At 45.4% G+C, this 19,034-nt stretch overlaps 5 protein-coding genes across 5 annotated transcripts; 3 read left to right on the forward strand and 2 right to left on the reverse strand.

Annotated features, from left to right (window-relative positions):
- Nucleotides 1-579: 579 nt before the first annotated feature.
- On the reverse strand, nt 580-2,862 carry PSV08DRAFT_211130 (cytochrome P450). Its single transcript, XM_014217172.2, has 3 exons — nt 1,630-2,862; nt 1,321-1,566; nt 580-1,246 (listed from the first exon to the last, which is right to left on the reverse strand). Exons 1-3 carry the CDS (start codon nt 2,759-2,761, stop codon nt 1,050-1,052), a joined length of 1,575 nt encoding a protein of 524 aa, XP_014072647.2. The 5' UTR covers nt 2,762-2,862; the 3' UTR covers nt 580-1,049.
- Nucleotides 2,863-3,268: 406 nt separating this feature from the next.
- PSV08DRAFT_211133 (uncharacterized protein) lies at nt 3,269-5,170 on the forward strand. The gene is made up of 5 exons (XM_014217173.2): nt 3,269-3,688; nt 3,728-3,976; nt 4,046-4,779; nt 4,837-4,966; nt 5,020-5,170. Exons 1-5 carry the CDS (start codon nt 3,338-3,340, stop codon nt 5,140-5,142), a joined length of 1,587 nt encoding a protein of 528 aa, XP_014072648.1. The 5' UTR covers nt 3,269-3,337; the 3' UTR covers nt 5,143-5,170.
- A 545-nt stretch (nt 5,171-5,715) lies between these two features.
- On the reverse strand, nt 5,716-8,209 carry PSV08DRAFT_211137 (cytochrome P450). The gene is made up of 8 exons (XM_014217174.1): nt 8,153-8,209; nt 7,984-8,072; nt 7,621-7,846; nt 7,080-7,565; nt 6,992-7,022; nt 6,739-6,935; nt 6,124-6,676; nt 5,716-6,051 (listed from the first exon to the last, which is right to left on the reverse strand). Exons 3-8 carry the CDS (start codon nt 7,777-7,779, stop codon nt 5,873-5,875), a joined length of 1,605 nt encoding a protein of 534 aa, XP_014072649.1. The 5' UTR covers nt 7,780-7,846; nt 7,984-8,072; nt 8,153-8,209; the 3' UTR covers nt 5,716-5,872.
- Nucleotides 8,210-8,682: 473 nt separating this feature from the next.
- PSV08DRAFT_231868 (uncharacterized protein) lies at nt 8,683-12,088 on the forward strand. The gene is made up of 7 exons (XM_066092264.1): nt 8,683-8,893; nt 8,959-9,760; nt 9,854-10,161; nt 10,208-10,460; nt 10,532-11,196; nt 11,263-11,433; nt 11,503-12,088. The coding sequence occupies exons 1-7, from the start codon at nt 8,705-8,707 to the stop codon at nt 12,037-12,039; spliced, it is 2,925 nt and encodes a 974-aa protein (XP_065947991.1). The 5' UTR covers nt 8,683-8,704; the 3' UTR covers nt 12,040-12,088.
- A 1,090-nt stretch (nt 12,089-13,178) lies between these two features.
- On the forward strand, nt 13,179-15,150 carry PSV08DRAFT_231872 (aldehyde dehydrogenase domain-containing protein). Its single transcript, XM_014217176.1, has 6 exons — nt 13,179-13,353; nt 13,417-13,502; nt 13,563-13,707; nt 13,766-13,830; nt 13,903-14,851; nt 14,907-15,150. The coding sequence occupies exons 1-6, from the start codon at nt 13,185-13,187 to the stop codon at nt 14,984-14,986; spliced, it is 1,494 nt and encodes a 497-aa protein (XP_014072651.1). The 5' UTR covers nt 13,179-13,184; the 3' UTR covers nt 14,987-15,150.
- Nucleotides 15,151-19,034: the final 3,884 nt, after the last annotated feature.

Here is a 19,034-nt window from a genome sequence, read left to right on the forward strand (position 1 = left end):
CTTACGTACACGCCGAGCCTGATACAAAGGTTGCTTTTTGCATCAAGTAAACCACAAAACAATGACATTGGTAGCAGTTTTTAAGAGTAGAAATTTTTCGATATGGAAATGTTATCACACTTCGTATCGCCACGATTTTCGAGGTGGTACGCGATGTGGTCAATAAGCAAGGTGGAAAAGTCAGACTTTCGTCCCACACAGATCTATGCCTATTGGGGTAAAGATGAGTAGTAAGTGTACAGAGAGCACAGCCGCGCAGTTCGCGCGGGCCATCATAGTTTGTTACATCACAGCCATACAAATCGCTTTCAACATCTTTCTGCGGTCATCATCTGGTCAATCGAGGTATACAGACCTTGGGCAGCTTTAAATTACCAAATGGTTATTATAGCACATGAGGGCTTATGCAACTCCTTCAAAATGACTGCAATCAGGATCTTCGTCCTCCATCGTTACCCGGTGGAAGAATGACGGTAGTCACGCATATGCTGCGCGCTCTTTAGGACTGCAGCAACTTATGTGCCACCTGATGTTTGGCCACAAATCACGATGCGACTTGGAGACCCCATGCGAGACCTTCAACAATCACAGCTGTTTGAGGCTGTATTCTCTGCCAATATCTCTATGAAGAGCCTACTGTCCACTCTTTCGGGCGAGGTACATGTGATGTCCATCTTGAAGTGACTTGCCATTTATCGTGTATAGGTCAAGTCGACTTGAGTACCACCGTACATCGATTTGAGATTTTAACTGAGCGTGAGAATAGACAAAACTGTTATATTTGCACGATGATTATGAACGACAGCTAAAAATCCAAGCTTCCAGATGCCTTTCAGAAAGATCCATGCACAACGTGATTCCAGGTCATGTTGAAATTTAATGCATACATGGCTTAGCAAGTCTCCTGCCACTCACGTATGCTGTCAACAAGAACACGCAAGTCCGATCACAAAGATATTCCCCAAATCGGATCTATTAAGATTGTTACATGGGTCAACCGGTTAAGGAGACATGTTTTGTGCAACACTGAAACATTGCTGGACAAACGTTTAGAAAACCTTTGGGCTTAGCAAGTCTAGTTGCTCTCGTCTTCTCTTCGCTTGAATTTTGTTTGCCGGATTGGCAATGAAATGCTGCTCGTACTGGATCACAGGTAGTCGACTTGTTCCTGGCTCATAGCGGAGATCGTACTTCAGAATATAGAAGGCTATCAAGACCTTCAGCTGATCCGAGACGAAGAATCGGCCTATTTATAATCAATTAGAACAAAAAACGTGCCAAAAAAGGAATTGTGGGGCTGTGAGTCCTGCATGTACGTACCTGGACATGCATGTTGACCATGGCCGAACTGGAGGTGCTCCGCCGACGTAGTGACGAAATGGAGCCCGCCTTCTTTGCCGGTTTGTTCACGTTGGTGATGGAATCTGTAAACATCGAAAATCTCGGGATCAGAGAATGTGCTTGCGCCTCTGGTGTGGTCGTCGGAGATTAAGATGAGACCTCCAGCGGGGAGAGTGGTTCCGTCAGAGAGAGTGATGGCTTTGGAGACATAGCGTGTCATGGGCGCTATCGAGAACATTCAGTAAAGAACTTTTTGTATGCTCTATCGCATAGATTCCGTATACATACCCGAAGCTAATGGGTGAACACGTAGCACTTCTCGGAGAAACGAATCCATTAGTCTGAGCTTCTGCAGCGCCGACCTCGTCCACCCATGTTCCGTCAACACCTCAACGAGCTCACTGCGCAATGGCTGTAGAATTTCCGGCGTGTCGCAAATTTGCAGTAAGCAACGAGTTATTACCTCAGTTGTGGTGTTCATCGCAGCGAGACTGAGCAAAAGCTGGCCGCCCGTGAAATCCAATGGTCTACCTTTGGCTACGTCGAGCATCCAGGCAAAGCAATTGCTAGCAGCATTCTCTCTTGACTTCTCCACCTTATTAACTCCCTCTTTCCGTTGGTTTATAATCTTTTGAGCTTCTGGCTCCAAGAGTTTTCGAGCATCCTGAACCTGCTTTCGCAATTGTCGACAAGGCGGAAGAATCTGATACATGAACGTCCGAATGAAGGGCGGGAAAAAGTTAAGCACAACGCCATTTCCAAATATCCGTATCGTATACTCTTTCGATATGGCAAGCCAGTTATCGTCTCTAGCAAGTTTTTCTCCAACAAAAACATGTCCCGACACGCGAGCGGTGATATCTATCGAAATATCCTTCACGTTGAAGCTCTCCCAGTCGCTTTTCTCCCCCAGCGTGTGTTCGACCGCACGCGAAGTCTCGTGCACAAGGCGTTCGGTCAAAAGCCCCAAACTCGGCGTGAGTTTGGCATTGATGACATCCAGCATCAACCTATCATCTCTCAGCCCCTCTCGCATGCCTTCAAAGCCCGCATACTGCGTGGGGAATTCTTTCTTCTGGCCCTTGGAGAGGCTGAGGGCAGGGTGGTTACGCAGTTCGTGAGAAAAACGATTAGGTACGACAATTTTGAAGCCTGCTCCGGAATAAACTTGAAAGCAGCCTGTCGTCATGCGCCGCCCTTCCTGCATGAGAGAGTTACCGTAGCGCAGAAATTCGGGGGGCTTCAGCTGTCGTGGAAGACATTTCCACAGACCTTTTTCGAGCGAGGCAATGGGTATATCTGGGAATGGTTGCTGTCCAGATTTGGATAAGACGTAATATAGGATGATAATAGCAATAGCAATGCCAATGGCTGGGGTGAGTTGTAGCTCATAGGCGACGTGGAATGATTCTAATGCCATTATTTTCGGGGATTCGGATTTAACAAGCAATGGCTTCTCAACAGTAGGAAGCTGTAAGGTAATTTTAATGCAGTAACTATGCGTGATTTCTGGGGCATCGTGTTCCGCCGTTCCAAGTCCATAGTATCAATTCATTTATGAAGGGTGAGCTCACGACGGACTAATGCAAGAGCTAAAATTAGCAATGCTACCGGTGAACCGTTATTTCCATCTCTGGATAAGTACCGTAGAACTACCGTACTCAAATGACACTGTCGGATTTTCAACTACCCAATGTCTGGAGTCGTGAAATCTTTTTCCGATAATCAGAGTACCCTGGCTAGTAAGGATCTTAATTAATATAATGCAGGGAGGAAGTAGAATAACACCTTCGGAGTCCGTAATCTTCGTGCTAGTGTCATAGTGTGGAACTAGATCAACAACTTCGGAGTCCGTAGTTGAAGTGTTAGCGTCACGATGTGGTTGTCCGTCTCTCATAACCGGCCCGAAACGTACTACACAGTTGTTACTACAGCGAAATTCTTCATTTCTTCCAATATCTATTCCTACGTAGAACACTTCACATGTAATGCTGCTATGATTGCCATTAAGGTTGCAAGGCCATTCCTTTTACAAGGCCTTCAATCTTTCTACCGCTTTTCAACTGCCCTACCTTCAACGAGCGCAAGTTACGCAACTACAACAATCAATAGACCCTGGAAATCAAATAGCGAGTTTTCCGCCCGAGTACCAACAGACCAAGTCATTCCATTCCATGTGCTGGACGATGGGTATGTCAACCGCAATGTCGTCATGGAGGCTAGTTATCGTTTTGACGATGTGCTCGACGTCGATCGACTCCGATTGGCCTTGCACCGTCTGATGCAGCGAGACGGTTGGAAAAAGCTCGGCGCCAGGATCCGCCAGAATGCAAGTTCTCAAAGCGGCGTTCCTTCTATTCCATTGCATTTTGTTGATCGTATCTAGAAACAAAAGAGGCTTGAATACATTCTCCCTCGTGAATATGACGACAAACGACCGCCTTTTCTGTGGTCGCATGAAAAGTTCAAGCAGAACATAGCTGAACATCCCAAAGCTTCACAGCTTCCGAGAGCAAGTCAGACGCCAAAGATTCATGAGAATCCGCATCTTATGCAGTCATTTTTGCACCATCCAGGCCGTCCGAGAAAGCTTGCAGATTGGCTTAAGAGCGATAGTCCTCCATTGTCGTTCAAAGTACGTTTCTGCTTGGTGTCACATCGTTCATTTCATGCTTGCATTGATTCTGAACACTTTATTTTCTAGACTTTATCTTTCCAAGATGCCACTATCCTTTCTGTCAGCTGGCCTCATTGTGTATTTGATGGTATAGGAAGAGCGGCATTCATGAACGCATGGCTTGCTGAGCTGAACGGCCTCGCAATTCCAGAGTTCATCGGCTTTGATCATGATCCTATGAGTCCACTGATCGGAGAAGTTCCTGGAGAACGATACCTTCTGAGACATCAACTGCTGACTGGCTCGCGACTTCTTTTCTTCGTGCTCAGGACGATATTTGACCTCATACTGCAGCCAAAATCTGAGCCTCGAATCCTTCAGATCCCAGATCGATTCTTGCAGAAACTGAGGCAAGAAGCTCTTACGGACTTGAATAAGGGGTACACCGGAGAAGATGCTATATTCGTGAGTAATGGGGATGTTCTGTTAGCCTGGTGGGCACGCACAGTACTGTCCTCACAGAACTTGGCTGTTTCTCGCCCTGTCGCAATCGGGACCGCACTGAACCTAAGAAAAGCTCTGAAAAAGGATCTTCCAAGTGGCACTTTTATAGGAAATGCTGTTAGTACTGTTTTCGCGTTCCTGACAGCCCATGAACTCGCGACAATACCGTTGGGCAGCATTGCGCTTCGAATTCGGCGAGCTATCGAACAGCAGCGTACCACTGAGCAAGTAAAAGCACAGTTGACTTTGATGGAATTCTATGGCCGCCAGCCGCTTGCAGGGCCGTGGAACATGTTGCCGCTTGTTCTTTCTCAGTCGTGAGTTTTAATCAACCGCAACTTCGTTTTAATCATAACTAAGATTAGGCGTTGCAGGAATAGTCTTGGTTTTTTCGATCTCGACTTTTCGTGTGCTGTTGTTCGGCAAGGGCTTCCTGATAATAGAAGGAGAAATGAGGTAGGAAGACCATCGTATATTCACTTGACTCATCAGTTGAACGGTGTAGTAAGTTGATCAACCAGAATATGTTACTTTTCGGTGCTGATTATCCGTAATAGCCTGGAAGAAATGCAGGAAGTGTCTTGGGCAAAGATGCAGCCGGAAACTGGTGGATTTATTTCGACCTTCCTGTTACAGCTTGGAAGGGCGTGTACAAGAAGCTAAAAGCACTAGACAGCTAGGCTACGAGAACAGTGTTAATCTAAGCACCCCTTCAAGCCCAAAGTGACGCTCTGCACAATCGAGCCCCAATGACGTAATACAGATTTTGAAACTAGATTTCACTAAGAGATATAATATGTTAGTCAACCTTCAACCTCGCGTCCCCTCGCTAAGAAGAGAAGTCTTCTTGCTACTTGAAATGGTTTCTTAGACTACTGCTTTGAGTCAGCTCGCTCCAAACTGGGCTGACCTAAGAAAAGAAGCTCCACCCTATGTAACATTCGAAAGCATCCGTTTCCATATATTTCAAATCACTACATGCAAACAAATCTCACAAGACTACGTCTGATCAGCGTGAGAAGGAATCTTTAAGTGATCGTAAAGGCACAAAATGTAGAGTGATTTCCTTATCCGCGATGTCTGGAATTGTTCGCCGAGTCAAGATTTGCAACTTCAAGCATGAAGAGAAAAGCTGCCATTTCAAGCCCAGTACGAAAGATTTGTTAGGATGTTGTCCCAACCACCTATTCCAGATACTATACACAGTTGCGATAAAGAAAATAAGAGTATTTGCGGCTATCTTGCTTTTTCGGATTTAGTGAACAGCTTATATACTCCCAGCGAATGTTGACCCCAAGATCGTCCCGTCATCGCTGCGATTTCTTACTAACTAATCAAGATTCTCAGCTTCTGCAAGCAAGGAGGAATTCACAAATCGCTGGGGAATAATCTCTATCAATTATCATGGAATCAGGTTGCCCAGCTAGCCTGCACCGGCGCCATCTTTACCATGAAAGGAGGCTTCTCCCAGACCATATAGACCTTTTGGTCTGACCAGTTCGCCTCGAAGCATACTTCAAAGTCGAAATGCCACACCAATCGCGCAATCACCAATTTCAGCTCAGCATATGCCAAGTTCCGCCCGAGACCTGTAACAGTCATATTTAGTACTTGTTCATCGATCAATAGAAGGAGAGTCGATTTTGAACAAGGCAACTTACAATCCCGGGGTCCAAGTGAAAATACTCGCGCGGCTTCCCTGAGATCGTGATTATAGAGCGGATCTTCTCCCGTCCATCTCTCGGGAATAAAGCTCTCCGCATCGTAGAAGTTGAGGGCACTTCTGCACGCCGCGTAAATAGGGATTCCGACTGCTACATTCCCTGGTACCTGAAACCCATCGATTACTGCGCCAGTATCATTTGTGTATCGAGGATGTGTGGCGGGAGAAGGCGCTTGAATCCTCATAGTCTCTTCGATACAGCCTAGTAGGTATTTGCACTCATTGACGCTAGACATAGTTATATCTGCTGCACATGTGAATTTAGTGCGGATTTCTGTCGTAAGCTTCTCCAGAGTCCCTGGGTTTGTTAGAAGCCGGAAGACCGCATGTGTGAGAACTGTCGCTAGTGTTTCACTTCCTGCTGCCATGAGGAAAGAAGCGTTAGAGTCGAGTTGGTACATGGTCATTCTGCCATCTTTATACTCTTCAATTAGCTTTTCCATAAAATCAGGGACCATTGGTCGTGAGTTTAGGCGGTAATCGACCTTTTCCTATGATGAGAATGTGGGTATTAGCGATACAACTTCTTTTGCAAATATTTGAAAATCTCTACCTTGCTAATTGCTTGAATGGTTTTCACATTCGACCGCAGATTTGTACTGATACCGTAAAGCAAGAACAGAGGTTTGATGAAGATTGGTAGCCGCTGTGCTGCTTGCATAAGAGCCATAAATTTGGCAAGCTTAGGGACAAGTTCGATCCACGAATGCACGTTGCGCGTCTCCAGGCAATTAAAAGACTGTCCATATGCTGATTATCGTTAAGCTTAGTCATTGCTCGAGCAAAAAGTGTTGTTTGTGGCCTACTCAAATATGCAATTACATCGAACACAAAAAACTCCAAATCGTTGTTAGTTGATACAGGAACCATTCAGATGACATCCGCTTAACTTACATTGACCCAGTCTTTGAGGTCCAAAGCAACCTGCCCATCTTGACACTGGTGTTTGAGGGTGTTCATCAAGACATCGAGATACTTTTGGATTACAGCCTCCTGCTTTTGTAAAGAAGAATTAGAGAAGCCATGTGCTAGCAGTTTTCGGAGATGGGCATGCTGTTCTTGATTTGAATGAAGTAGTGTCGGCTCGCCCATTCCTGAATAATATTTCTTGTCTTTAACGAGCTCTTCCTGACCACGTCTTTTCTGCCCATAAATTTCTGTCCAGGCTGCAGGGCTAACAAAGGTAAGTTCATTGGGCGCTACGCGCACTACTCGTCCATATTTTTTGTGCATTTCCAGCATGTCCTGCGGTGAGGTGCCTCGCAGTAGGGAAACAACGTACGGCCAGTCCGACGCAGCTCTCAATTTGGGACCTGGAAATTTTCGAAGCGGGTGAAAGTAGATGTTGTATATAGCGAGAATTCCATAATACAAGACAAACTTCGAAGCATCTGTTATCTACGGTGCGATCAGAAGCGCAGTTTTCGAGACCTACAATAAGTGTTGCGTAGATTATAGTACTTTTCAGCGCTGAAGTCAAACGCATGACGTTTAAGAAGTTGTTGGAACCTCCTAAATTTGTAGCAGCAAGATTTTGTACAGAAATTTTTCTTTCTAGTTGAATCAGGTCGTCGATATGTGTACTTTGTTCCATACTTGAAACCTGACAGTATGTAGAGGTGAGGTCAAGCGGTAGGGTAAAGGCTTGAATAACTTTTATTCTAACGTTAAAGTCTATCAGTTTCAATAACAAAGAGATGGAATGAAGTTTTAAGCAAGAAAAGTTTGGTCATGGAGCGAGTAGAATAATCTTGACGATACTTGAGTACAAGATAAATTGGTTTACAAAGTCACATACCTTAGCTTCTGTGCTAAAAGTTAGCGTGCAAGCGAGGTTCCTTGAAATTGGGTTACAGCCTAGCCACTTTGGAGTAACTACTAGGTATTCTGGTCAATAGGTTAGGTATACCCAAGCTTTGGTAGGGGTTAGAGTCAGGGTTATATGCAAGTGTGGTGCATGAACATACTACTGGTGGAAATCTTTACATTAATTATATTGATATCTTCTGGATCCGCGTTTGTATGGAGTATAGCAGAGGAGGCTTAGAGAAAGTATAGCAATAGCTTCGGAGTCCGTAACCTTATCGCGGATAGCAAAGGAAGCTAGGAAGTAAACTAGCAGTTTCGGAATCCGTAATCTTAGTGCCGAACTAAGTACACACTCGTCAACAGCTGACGTCGCTCTTCTCTACCAGGGTTGCGTGTTTTGAAGGAATTTCTTACTATCCTGGCCAAGAATCGTTGTCGCGCTTGTCCTTCTGCGTTAGCTCGAGACTGAATTATTCAGAAACTCCCACACCGCTTCACTCACAACAGGGTTCGGATGTCAGGGCCCGCCTCCATTCTTATAAAGGATATAAATCCTATCAACGTGCAGAGTTAGCAACGAGCGGTCTTTGATTATTAGACTCGAATGCTTATCATATCCCCATAGACTTGGATCAAGTTTTGTGTTGCTATCCGCCACTTCGTACGAGGAACAAACTTGAGCACTCCAGCATACTTTCTTTCTACATCTGATGGCCAAGGCGACTCCTGAAAGTTTTTCTGTGGCAGAACCATCAACTAATGGTTCCCACTCAAAACAGGCACGAGTGACGCCTGCATTAGCTCGGGGTCTAGTTGAACGGGAATTCGCATCTTTCGACACTAAGTATGGTTTTTCAACCGCAAGTTGCCAGGTGTATGACACCGCTTGGGTTTCAATGGTATGTGAAAACATCTGCATTCTCATCCCAATAATTCAAAGGCTTCTTCTGACAGCATCTTGCAGGTCAAGAAGACAACAGACACAGATGAGAGATGGTTGTACCCTGAGTGCTTCCATTATCTCCTCCGAACACAGAGTAGCGATGGTAGCTGGGGCACCGATGCTGTGTCTCAAACAGTTGGCGTTCTAGATACCGCAGCTGCTTTACTAGCAATTCTTAAACACGCTGCAAAGCCACTGCAAATTAATGATTACTCCACTAGCGACCTCGAGAGTCGGATATCTCTTGCTACTCAGGCCCTCGACAGACAATTGAACGCCTGGAACGATTTGGTATCCACGAATCACATTGGAGTAGAACTGATCGTACCTGCATTGCTCGATTATCTCCGCGGGGAAGACTGTCGATTACAGTTTAAGTTTCAGGGCCAAGACGCACTTACAAGAATGTATGAAGAGAAGTCCTCCCGTTTCCGGCCGGAAATGCTCTACAGCACACGTCCATCGTCAGCTGTCCATTCGCTCGAAGCTTTTGTCGGCCGAATTGACTTCGATAAAGTCTCGCATCACCTATATAAAGGCTCTATGATGGCCTCGCCATCATCGACTGCCGCTTATCTGATACACTCTACAACTTGGGACGATGAAGCTGAGGCCTACCTCCGACATGTTATAAAATCAGGCATGGGTCATGGCGACGGCGGAGTTTCGGGTACTTTTCCCATTCACTACTTCGAATTTAACTGGACTATAGCAACGTTATTGCACGCTGGGTACAAAGTCTCTGATCTTGGACCCGTTGTGAATGATATTGCAAGTGTCATTCGCAATGGCTTTGCTGAAGATGGTGGAATTATTGGTTTTGGTGAGACTCAACACTCCTTTTGCAACAGATGAAAGAACTAGCTCTTACAGCACCCGTAAGTCACCAATTTTCGCGAGCTTGGTCAATGAGAAGAATATGGTACTAAATTAATACAGCGTGCTGTTGACGTCGACGATACGGCCAAAGGTCTCCTTGCTCTGAGTCATCTGGGCCAACTTGAAGGGCTTACACCGGCTGCTATGGTAAAAGTTTTCGAGAAAGAGGATGCTTTTTGCACATTCGCTGGTGAGCGCGACCGAAGCTGGAGTTCGAATTGCCACGTTCTGCTAGCCCTCTTGCAAGATGATTTCAGACAAAGCTATGCATCGCAAATCCGCAAGACGGTGGACTTCATTGTAGAGTTTTGGTGGAAGTCTGATGGATCGCCTAGGGACAAATGGGTGAGTCTAAAATTCTTACCACGGTCGCATACTTACAAAAATACAGCATTTAAGCCATTTCTATCCGGCAATGTTGATGGTGCAAGCATTCGTAGCTTTCCTACGCAGTCTTGAAGTTGACTACACCTTCGTTCCTGCGGACCAAGAGCTTGTATTGAAAATTTCAATATGTCTGTTCCAGGCATGCACACGTACATTACATGAACAAGGGCCTGATGGTTCATGGGGAAATTGTGCCGATGATACCGCCTTTGCTATCTTGACTCTAGCAGAAGCACGTCAACTGTGGATTTTCAAAGGTACACTTCTATACATGAAGCAAATATTCATATTATCAAGACTTCGAAGAGTATTTCTAACAAGTTTACAGACTTCCAATCTCAGCTGCAGAGCTCTATTGACCATGGAATTGCTTACTTGGATATTTGTGGTGTACGCACACTATCGAGTTCCTGGACTTCGAAAACTAAATACTCTGTCAAATTTGTCTCCGAAGCTTACATTCTAGCCGCATACCGGGTCTCCCAGCCAATCGAAAATATTGCGGGTGTGGGTCGATCTTTGCTTGTCAACTCCGATGTTCCACAGATTGGTCAATATGCGTCGCTTCTAAAGCAGACAAAACTCTTCTCCTCCTTGCCGGAATGGCATATTCTAGCTTCGCTGGTAGAGTCCTCGCTCTTTTTACCACTTTTGAGAGCTCGACAGCTGGATGTCTTCGTACGGGACGATTACAACCATTTGAGCAAAGGCAGTTATCTGAACCTTATTCCATTTACATGGATCGGCTGCAACAACCTACTGAAAGTCTATGTTCCCACGAATTTCCTCTTTGATATGATGGTCATGTCACTAATTGGCTTTCAAACGGACGAATTTTTCGAAGCTTTTGCTACACCAGCTTTCTCGGAGGACCCAGATTCGTTAAATTCCATTATCAACTACGTCGTAAGCAATACCTTGAGCAAGGAATCAGAGACTTCGAAAGTTGTCTTACCTCCTAGCATTGCTGATATACCGTTGGAGCATCACGAGGTTTGTGCCATTAATCCATGAATTATCCGCGTCATTCTAGCGTAACACACAGTTGACTGTTTCTAGATCTGTGAAGCTCTCTTCCGTCTTTCTACACACGTGCTACACCATGACCGTGTTTACAAAGCAAGTGCCGTAGATCGCAAGAATTTAGAGTTCGAGTTGAGGAATTTTTTACTTGGCCACGCAACACAAATCAAGGATAACACGGCATTTGCGTCCCAAGTAGAAGATGTGGTATGTAAACATGTAGAACTACTTGGTATTGGACCATAAAAATCGTATTTCATCTGACAAGATTTATAGGGTCACCTCTACAAAACTGAAGAACGATTCTTTCACTGGGTGCGAACAACATCCGCTGATCACGTCGCTTGTGCCTACTCTTTCGCCTGGGCTTGCTGTTGGGTTTCACAAACCATGGGTGATGGAATCGAGATGTTCGCAACGCCAACAGAGAAATACCTCTCGGCAGCTATGGTACGACACATGAGCACTATGTGTCGTATGCACAACGACATTGGCTCAATCCCAAGGGACTCATCTGAACTTAACGTTAACTGCGTCCATTTCCCCGAGTTTCACAGCATGGCCACCAACAATCCAGCAGCGAAGAAGCAGGCGCTTACCACGATGGCAGAGTACGAGAAAACCTGCTATGAGCATAGCTTTCGCTTGCTTGAGAAGGAAGTGCTTCGCGCATACCCTGATGACCAAAACGAAGCTTTCAGCCGCAGCAAACTACGCATTGTGCAGCTTTTTGGAAATGTCACATGTTTGTATGACCAGTTGTATGTACTCAAGGACATGTCAAGCAAAATAGGATCGCGTCAAGCCACTTAAAATGAAAATTGGGGTTACTGTAGGACAAGTTTTAGAATGGAAGTGTTAAGGTGATTATTACTGTTACAATCATTGTGCATAAACTATTTGCTCTCTGTCTACTGTGATCCCGCTGTGGAATGAGAATGAACGCTGATATAGAGATTAAGATCTAGGCAGTGCTGAAGTGCAAACATCGGACAAATGGCTAATAGCAAAACGCAGAAAAGATAGGTTATTTGAATAGTCTATGTAGTTACAGTAGTTGCAGGTATGTGGTAACGAAGAGTTTATTGCGTAGCGCATTAGAACAACCTTACTCGGTTTTTATTTTGGCTCTTGTCATATTTTCTAAATAATTTGTCTAACAACTCTACTAAATATGCTTCAAAAGTAAGCTACACAACTAAATATCCCACCAACGCGTCGGCCTTACTACAAAACGCCTAATATCTTTACAAAAACTTTCCCCAGAACTTTATAATAAATCAGATTGACGGTTCGCTATCTTCAACATCAACAGCAGCGACCACAGAATATTCAGCACGTAGCGAGATTACAGAAGATTTGGAGGCGAATAATTTCCAGCTAACGCGTCAGATGGCGCAATGAACGAGATTTTGGAGCAAACCAAGAGTGTCTAGGAAAGCCAGAAGATATGGTAGTGCTTGGTTTGCTGTGTTCTTAAGAGGCTTAATTGTGGATTTGCGCGTACAAAGGTTTAGGTTCAAGCTATAGCTACTAAATCACTATGTGAGTGGGGCAATAAGCTAATCATGGCACTAAGATTACGGATTCCGATTACGGACTCCGAAGCTATTGGTCAACTTTCTCCTGGCTTCCTTTGCTCTTCGCGATCAGGTACGTAGTTGCCAATTATTGCGTACAGGGTACAAAGCAGTTAGACTGCGGAGTAGAACCGCCGATTCTAACTCTTGATCCAGTGTGTGTTTAGCTGACAATTCATCAACAGAATCACACTGCAGGGTGCCCCTGCAAGTTCTTTCGGTCCTGAAATCATAGCTAGAATACAATGGGGCCGAATTGTTGTCCAGAGACCAGAGCCTTGAAAATGTCCGCAAAAAGAACATATGTGCTGCTACTTATACTACAGCCAGGAAACACCAGTTGTTGCAAGTATTGCATAACTTGTTCGCACGCGTAAAATGCCCGTACCTCAGAACATCAGCAGTTTATCGAGACCATCGATCTCGTTCGATCTCAATCGGTACCCTATACCTAGCGAACATTTCATTGACGGACGATGGACTACAAGCAAGAGCATGAACAAACAGTGCTACACCTCGGCCGTAAATGATCAGGTGGTATGCGAAGGTGGGTAATATAACTGATTGCTCATTCCCGATACTGTGCAAACAACTGATTTGGTCTTGCAAGATTTCCGATGGGCTGGCAAGAACGACGTGGAAGACGCAGTTGAAAGCGCGGCTACGGGTCTTAAGGAATGGCAGTCCTTAAGTAAGGTAAAGAATATCCAATTCTGTACGCTGAATGAGGTTAACTGACTATGTATCTTTCAAAAGGCTGAACGTCGAGATGCGTTGCTAAGATATGGAAAGCTGGTTAAAGAGCATGCGGAACAGATCTTCTGGCTTGAAGCTATACTTGTTGGGAAAACTCGCAAATTTAGCATGTTCGAAATCGACCATGCTGTAGAAGCCCTTACTTGTAAGTGAAAGATTTAGGGCATGGTATGTTCCTGATACTGACTCAAGTGTGTCACTAGATTTTGCAGGCTTGACATTTGCTCTCGATAGCAAAATCGTGGAAAGGGAAGAGGATCATGTACAAGTAAGTTCGCGCAAATCCAGCAAGAGTTGAGGGTATCAATGATACTATTTACTGATTGCTTGTTTCTTCTAGTACATGATCCGACAGCCTTATGGGATCTGCGCCGTCGTGCTCCCATTCAACGGCCCTCTAGTGTGCTACTGCATGAAAGTTGCAGCAGCCCTAGCAGCCGGTAATGCAGTAGTAGTGAAAGCCAGCGAGCTGAACCCTTTCTCCACGCTTTTTGCTGCATCTCTAGCTATTGAAGCTGGAATACCGCCTGGAGTCATCAACTGTGTCACGGGAGACGGCTCCGTCGGCAAGGCCCTCGCCGAGCATATGAAGATTCGCAAGATCAGCTTCACTGGCTCTCTTGCTGTAGGACGTGAGGTGCAAGTTGCAGCTGCTCGATCAAATCTTAAAAATGTGACTCTGCAGCTCAGCGGCAAGTCGCCCATTATTGTCTTTCCGGACGCTGATCTCGACAAAGCCGCGAGACATTGTGGGATGTTCCTGGCGCTCAATGGACAGGGTTGCACATTGGGCACACGAGTTTATTTACACAAGTCGATATTTGAGAAAATTCTCCCTAAGATCGAGTCGTTGGTGCAAAGCTATGACGACAATCTAGGTTCAGATCCGTTAGAGGACGGCACATGGAGCTCACCACTCTTCCATCATCGTCAACGAGAAAGAGTTTTGCAGTATATTGAGCAAGGAAAGAAAGAGGCAACTCTACTACGTGGTGGAGAACCTATTCAAGGTCCAGGCTGCTTTTTGCGGCCGGCGATATTTGTGGATCCTCACCCAGATGCTCGAATTCTAAGAGAGGAAATATTTGGACCTGTGCTGGTGGTTCTTCCCTTTGAAGACGACGACGAGATTTTGAGACTCGCAAATGACACTGAATATGGGCTCCGTGCGTACGTCTGGACGAAAGATCTTGGAAGAGCCTTTCGGTTTACCAATCTGCTCGAAGCGGGTTGTGTAGGTGTGAACGAAGGTCCCTGGTCTCTCCACACCACGTATGGAGGATGGAAACGTAAGTCTTGCCCTTTTTGCATCAATACGCTGTTTTTACTAACCCTGTGGGATAGAGAGTGGAGTGGGTCTCGAGAACGGAGAGGCCGGACTTCTGGACTGGGTTCAGACCAAATCTGTTATGATTCGCGCTTAGCGAACCACTGAAAATAAGGGTCCAGAATCTGACTTGTGCATGGTAGTGCCGATAACCCTTGTTTTTACATTCTAACTAGACTGGGAACAACAACACACACACCAACTTCGAGTTTTCTAGAATAGGTGTAATACTAGCTAAATATATACAAATCTCTTATAAGAAATCGTTTACGACTACTTTTAAAGCGTGCATCTAGCGCGCTGCCGCGTAGTAGAGGGAAATACTAGTCTCTCTACAGCTATCTTACAAACCTCAAGAAAAATTTTCAGCGCACAGACCATCTAGATTAATGCCAACTCAAAGAGATCAGGTAGAACTCGAAGGTAGCGATCTAGAAGCTCGAGTCCAGCAGGATATAGAGCGAAGCTCTAGTATAGAGCAGAATAAGAAGAAAAGACCAGCCTCTACTAGCCTAGAAGAGGCTAGTAGAAGATCCAAGATGAGCGCTACTAGCTACACTCAGGAGATCGACGAGATGGACACGATCGTAGTAGAAGTACAAGGAACCCAAGGGACTGAGGAATCCTCACGCCCTAGGGATAGCACACCCCCCTCTACAATTAATGACCTACCAGCCGAGCCCACTAGACCCACGCACACCCGCACTAGAAGCAACTTCTCGCCTTTTATTGGCTCAACACTAAGGAATCCTTTCGCTAGCCAAAATAAGACGCCTAAGGCTACGACAGTAGAAGAGGCACTTGAGATAGCTAGAAACCTAGTAGTCTAAGCAGCTAGTCTAGCTGAAAGCAACCCCTCGCAGTAGACTAGCCTACTCGACTTAGTAGAAGTCTTCAGAGACTACACTGAGACAGGCCGAGTTAGTAGGAAAAACGCTGCAATTCTAGGAGATCAGATCTCCTCGCTTTCAAACGTCTCTAAGGAGCTAAGAGACAAGGTTCGTCGCCTCGACAAACCTACCCCTGCACAACCAAACCAGCAGGGTAACAGACAGACAGCTGCTCCTACGCAGCCTATATCGTACGCTGCAGCTGCAGCAGCAAACAAGGAGCAACAGTGGACTAATGTGCAGAAAAAGGCACCTCAAAAGGCTAAGCCTAGCCTAAAGGAGAGGCAGCTAGTCCTAGTCAACCAAGGAGGCCCCGCTGCCTTTGACGCCCTCAGGCTAAGAAATGCCTTCAACCAAGCCTTCACCGGGAAAGGAGGAGTGCAATCGCCTGTAGTCGCCTCAGTCACGCTATCCTCAAAAGGGAATAAGGTAGTCACTACCACGCCTGCCTTTACAGCCAACTACCTGCTGGAAAACCAGAGTATCTGGAAGGATCTAGTAGCCTTTAAGGCAGCGCAGCCTATTACCTCGTGGTTTAAAGTAGTTATTCACAAACTACCTACGAACTATGGCCTAGAGGTAATTAAGGAGGAGATTGAGACCTTCAACAAAGGCCTTAAAGTAGTAGGCAATCCTTTCTGGCTCACCCCTGAGTCTAAGAGAGGACAGCAGAGCTATGGCTCTGCCTGCGTCGCCTTTGCGACCGAAGAGGAGGCCCTTAAGGCTATTAGAGGAAAGCTCTATATCCTAGGGGAGAGCCTAAGAGCAGAGAAGCTACGAGTTATCAATAACTCAAAGCAGTGCTCAAAATGCTAAGGATTTGGCCACCTCGAGGCTAGGTGCGCGAGAGTAGCCTGTCAGATGTGCAGCGAGGCTCACCACACCAGCCTACATAAATGCAAGTCCTGCCCTACTAAAGGTAAAGCCTGCGTACACACTATTTTTAAGTGTGTCAACTGTAGCAAACCTCACGCAGCTAATAGCCACGAATGTGATATCCTACAAGCTAGGATAGCTAGGACTACCTCTTCTAACTAGAATGTTAAAAGTCCTACAAATAAATGTTAATAGAAATAGTCCAACTACTGAGAGCGCGCTAGATCTAGCTATTAAAGCAGACGCCAAAATCATTGTAGTGCAGGAGCCTTGGCTACCTAAGGGATCCTCGTACGCAAACACTAGATCTACCGCTCACCAGAACTTTACTCAGATACTACCTACCCCTAAGGATACCTCCTTAAGGCCTAGAGTACTGTTCTATATTAGAAAGGACCTAGAAGTAGAGGTTAATCCCTTTATTAGCGACGATAACGACTTTCTAGCTATTAAAGTACTAGCCTCTACTTCTAGCCTCTATATCTATAATATTTATAACGAAAAAAGCCTTCAAGAAGGGCTAAATAAGACGACGATCCAGAGGCGCCTCCTGCAGGAGACCCTACAGCCTCAGTTAATTATCCTAGGAGACTTCAACACCCACCATCCTAGGTGGAGCCTAGAGGAGCGCAGCCCTAGCACACAAGCAGAGGAGCTAGTAGAGTGGATAGATACTCAAGATCTCACTCTACTAAATACTCCAGGGGCAGGCACTTTCTTGAGATCTTATATGCGGCAAGAAAGCGTATTAGACCTTACTTTTGCAACCAGCAATACAGCTGCCAATATCCAGGACTGGCAGACTATACCTGAAGTAGGTTCTGACCACCACGCTATTCTATTTAGTATCTATACTACTAGCCAGCTACCTAGCCAGCCAGCTAGCCTGCCAAAACAGTATAATACGAAACGAACGGACTGGACGACTTTCAAGGAGACGCTAGGACAGGAGATCAAAGCCCTAGATCTAGAGAAGCGCCTATCAACACTACCTCTTTGCTCGAACTACACCTCAAGAAAGCTTATTCTAGGACAAAATATCCCGCTAGAAACTAAGCTAGACGAGCTAGGCCAGGATCTTACGAGAGCTATACAGAAAGCGCTAGAAAAGTCAACTCCACTAGTTAACCAAAAGCCAAAGACGAAGCCCTGGTGGACTAGCGAACTAGATAGCCGTAAGCGACACCTAAGTAGAGCCTATAGAGCCTACAAGAAGGAGGCAGCAAAGGAAAATAATAGCTCCCTCTACCAGTGGAAAAGAGAGTATCTACGTACGAAAAATAGATATTTAAAAGCTATTCGACGAGCTAAACAGAGCCACTGGGAGGCTTTCCTCCAAAAAGACTCGCCAAAGGAGATCTTTAAAGCCCTAGTATACACAAAAGATAATCTTAGTACTCGAATACCTACTATCAAAGGTAAGGAGTCGTTTACTGAAAAGTGTAAGGCTTTTAGAGAGGATCTCTTTCCTCCGCCTCCTACGACAGCTACCCCCTCCTTCCATACTTACAGGGGAGACGGCAGGTGGACCTGGCCTGCCCTAACAGAGGACGAACTCCACTTTGCCTGCTGCAAGGTGAAGGCTACATCACCAGGGCCTGATCTGATCAGCCAGGAGGTGATCCGAAAGGTCTACTTAGCGCAGCTAGAAGCTCTATTTAGGATATACTCTACTCTCTTCAACCTAGGCTACCACCCAAGGTGCTGGAGAAAAGCAAAGGGAGTCATCTTAAAAAAGACAAGCAAGCCTGACTACTTAATCCCTAAGGCTTATAGGGTGATCTCACTCTTAAACTGTCTAGGTAAAGTACTAGAAAGGCTAGTAGCTAGGAGACTAGGCGCACTAGCGGAAACAACAGATCTACTCCACCCCTCTTAACTAGGAGGAAGACTGAAGAAATCCGCTATCGACGCTGCGCTACTCTTCTACAACAATATACAACAGCAGAAAAGAAAGTAAAAGATTACTACTACTATCTTTCTTGATATTAAAGGAGCCTTCGACCACGTCTTAAAAAACAAGCTACTAGAAGCAATGAAAGATTAAGGCCTACCCTGCTGTCTACTAGCCTGGACAAAGTCCTTCTTCGAAGATAGGGTCCTATAGTTATCCTTTGATGGACAAACAGAGAAGCCAAAGGAGATCGCAACAGGTACCCCTCAAGGAAGCCTAGCCTCGCCTATCCTATTCCTAATCTACTTAAAACCGCTGTTTGAATCGATTTAGAATAGCCAGAGCACTTACTCCTCCTCCTATATAGACGACCTCCAGATCTCGATATCATCTACGTCAGTAAGGAAAAATATCAAGCTACTAGAAAAGGAGATTCAGAATCTCTTTAGACTAGCAGAGGAGCTAGCTATCCAATTCGACAGCTC

The sequence above is a fragment of the Bipolaris maydis genome (genome assembly GCF_028858645.1).
Source record: "Bipolaris maydis strain C4 unplaced genomic scaffold PSV08scaffold_17, whole genome shotgun sequence".
Taxonomy (NCBI): domain Eukaryota; kingdom Fungi; phylum Ascomycota; class Dothideomycetes; order Pleosporales; family Pleosporaceae; genus Bipolaris; species Bipolaris maydis.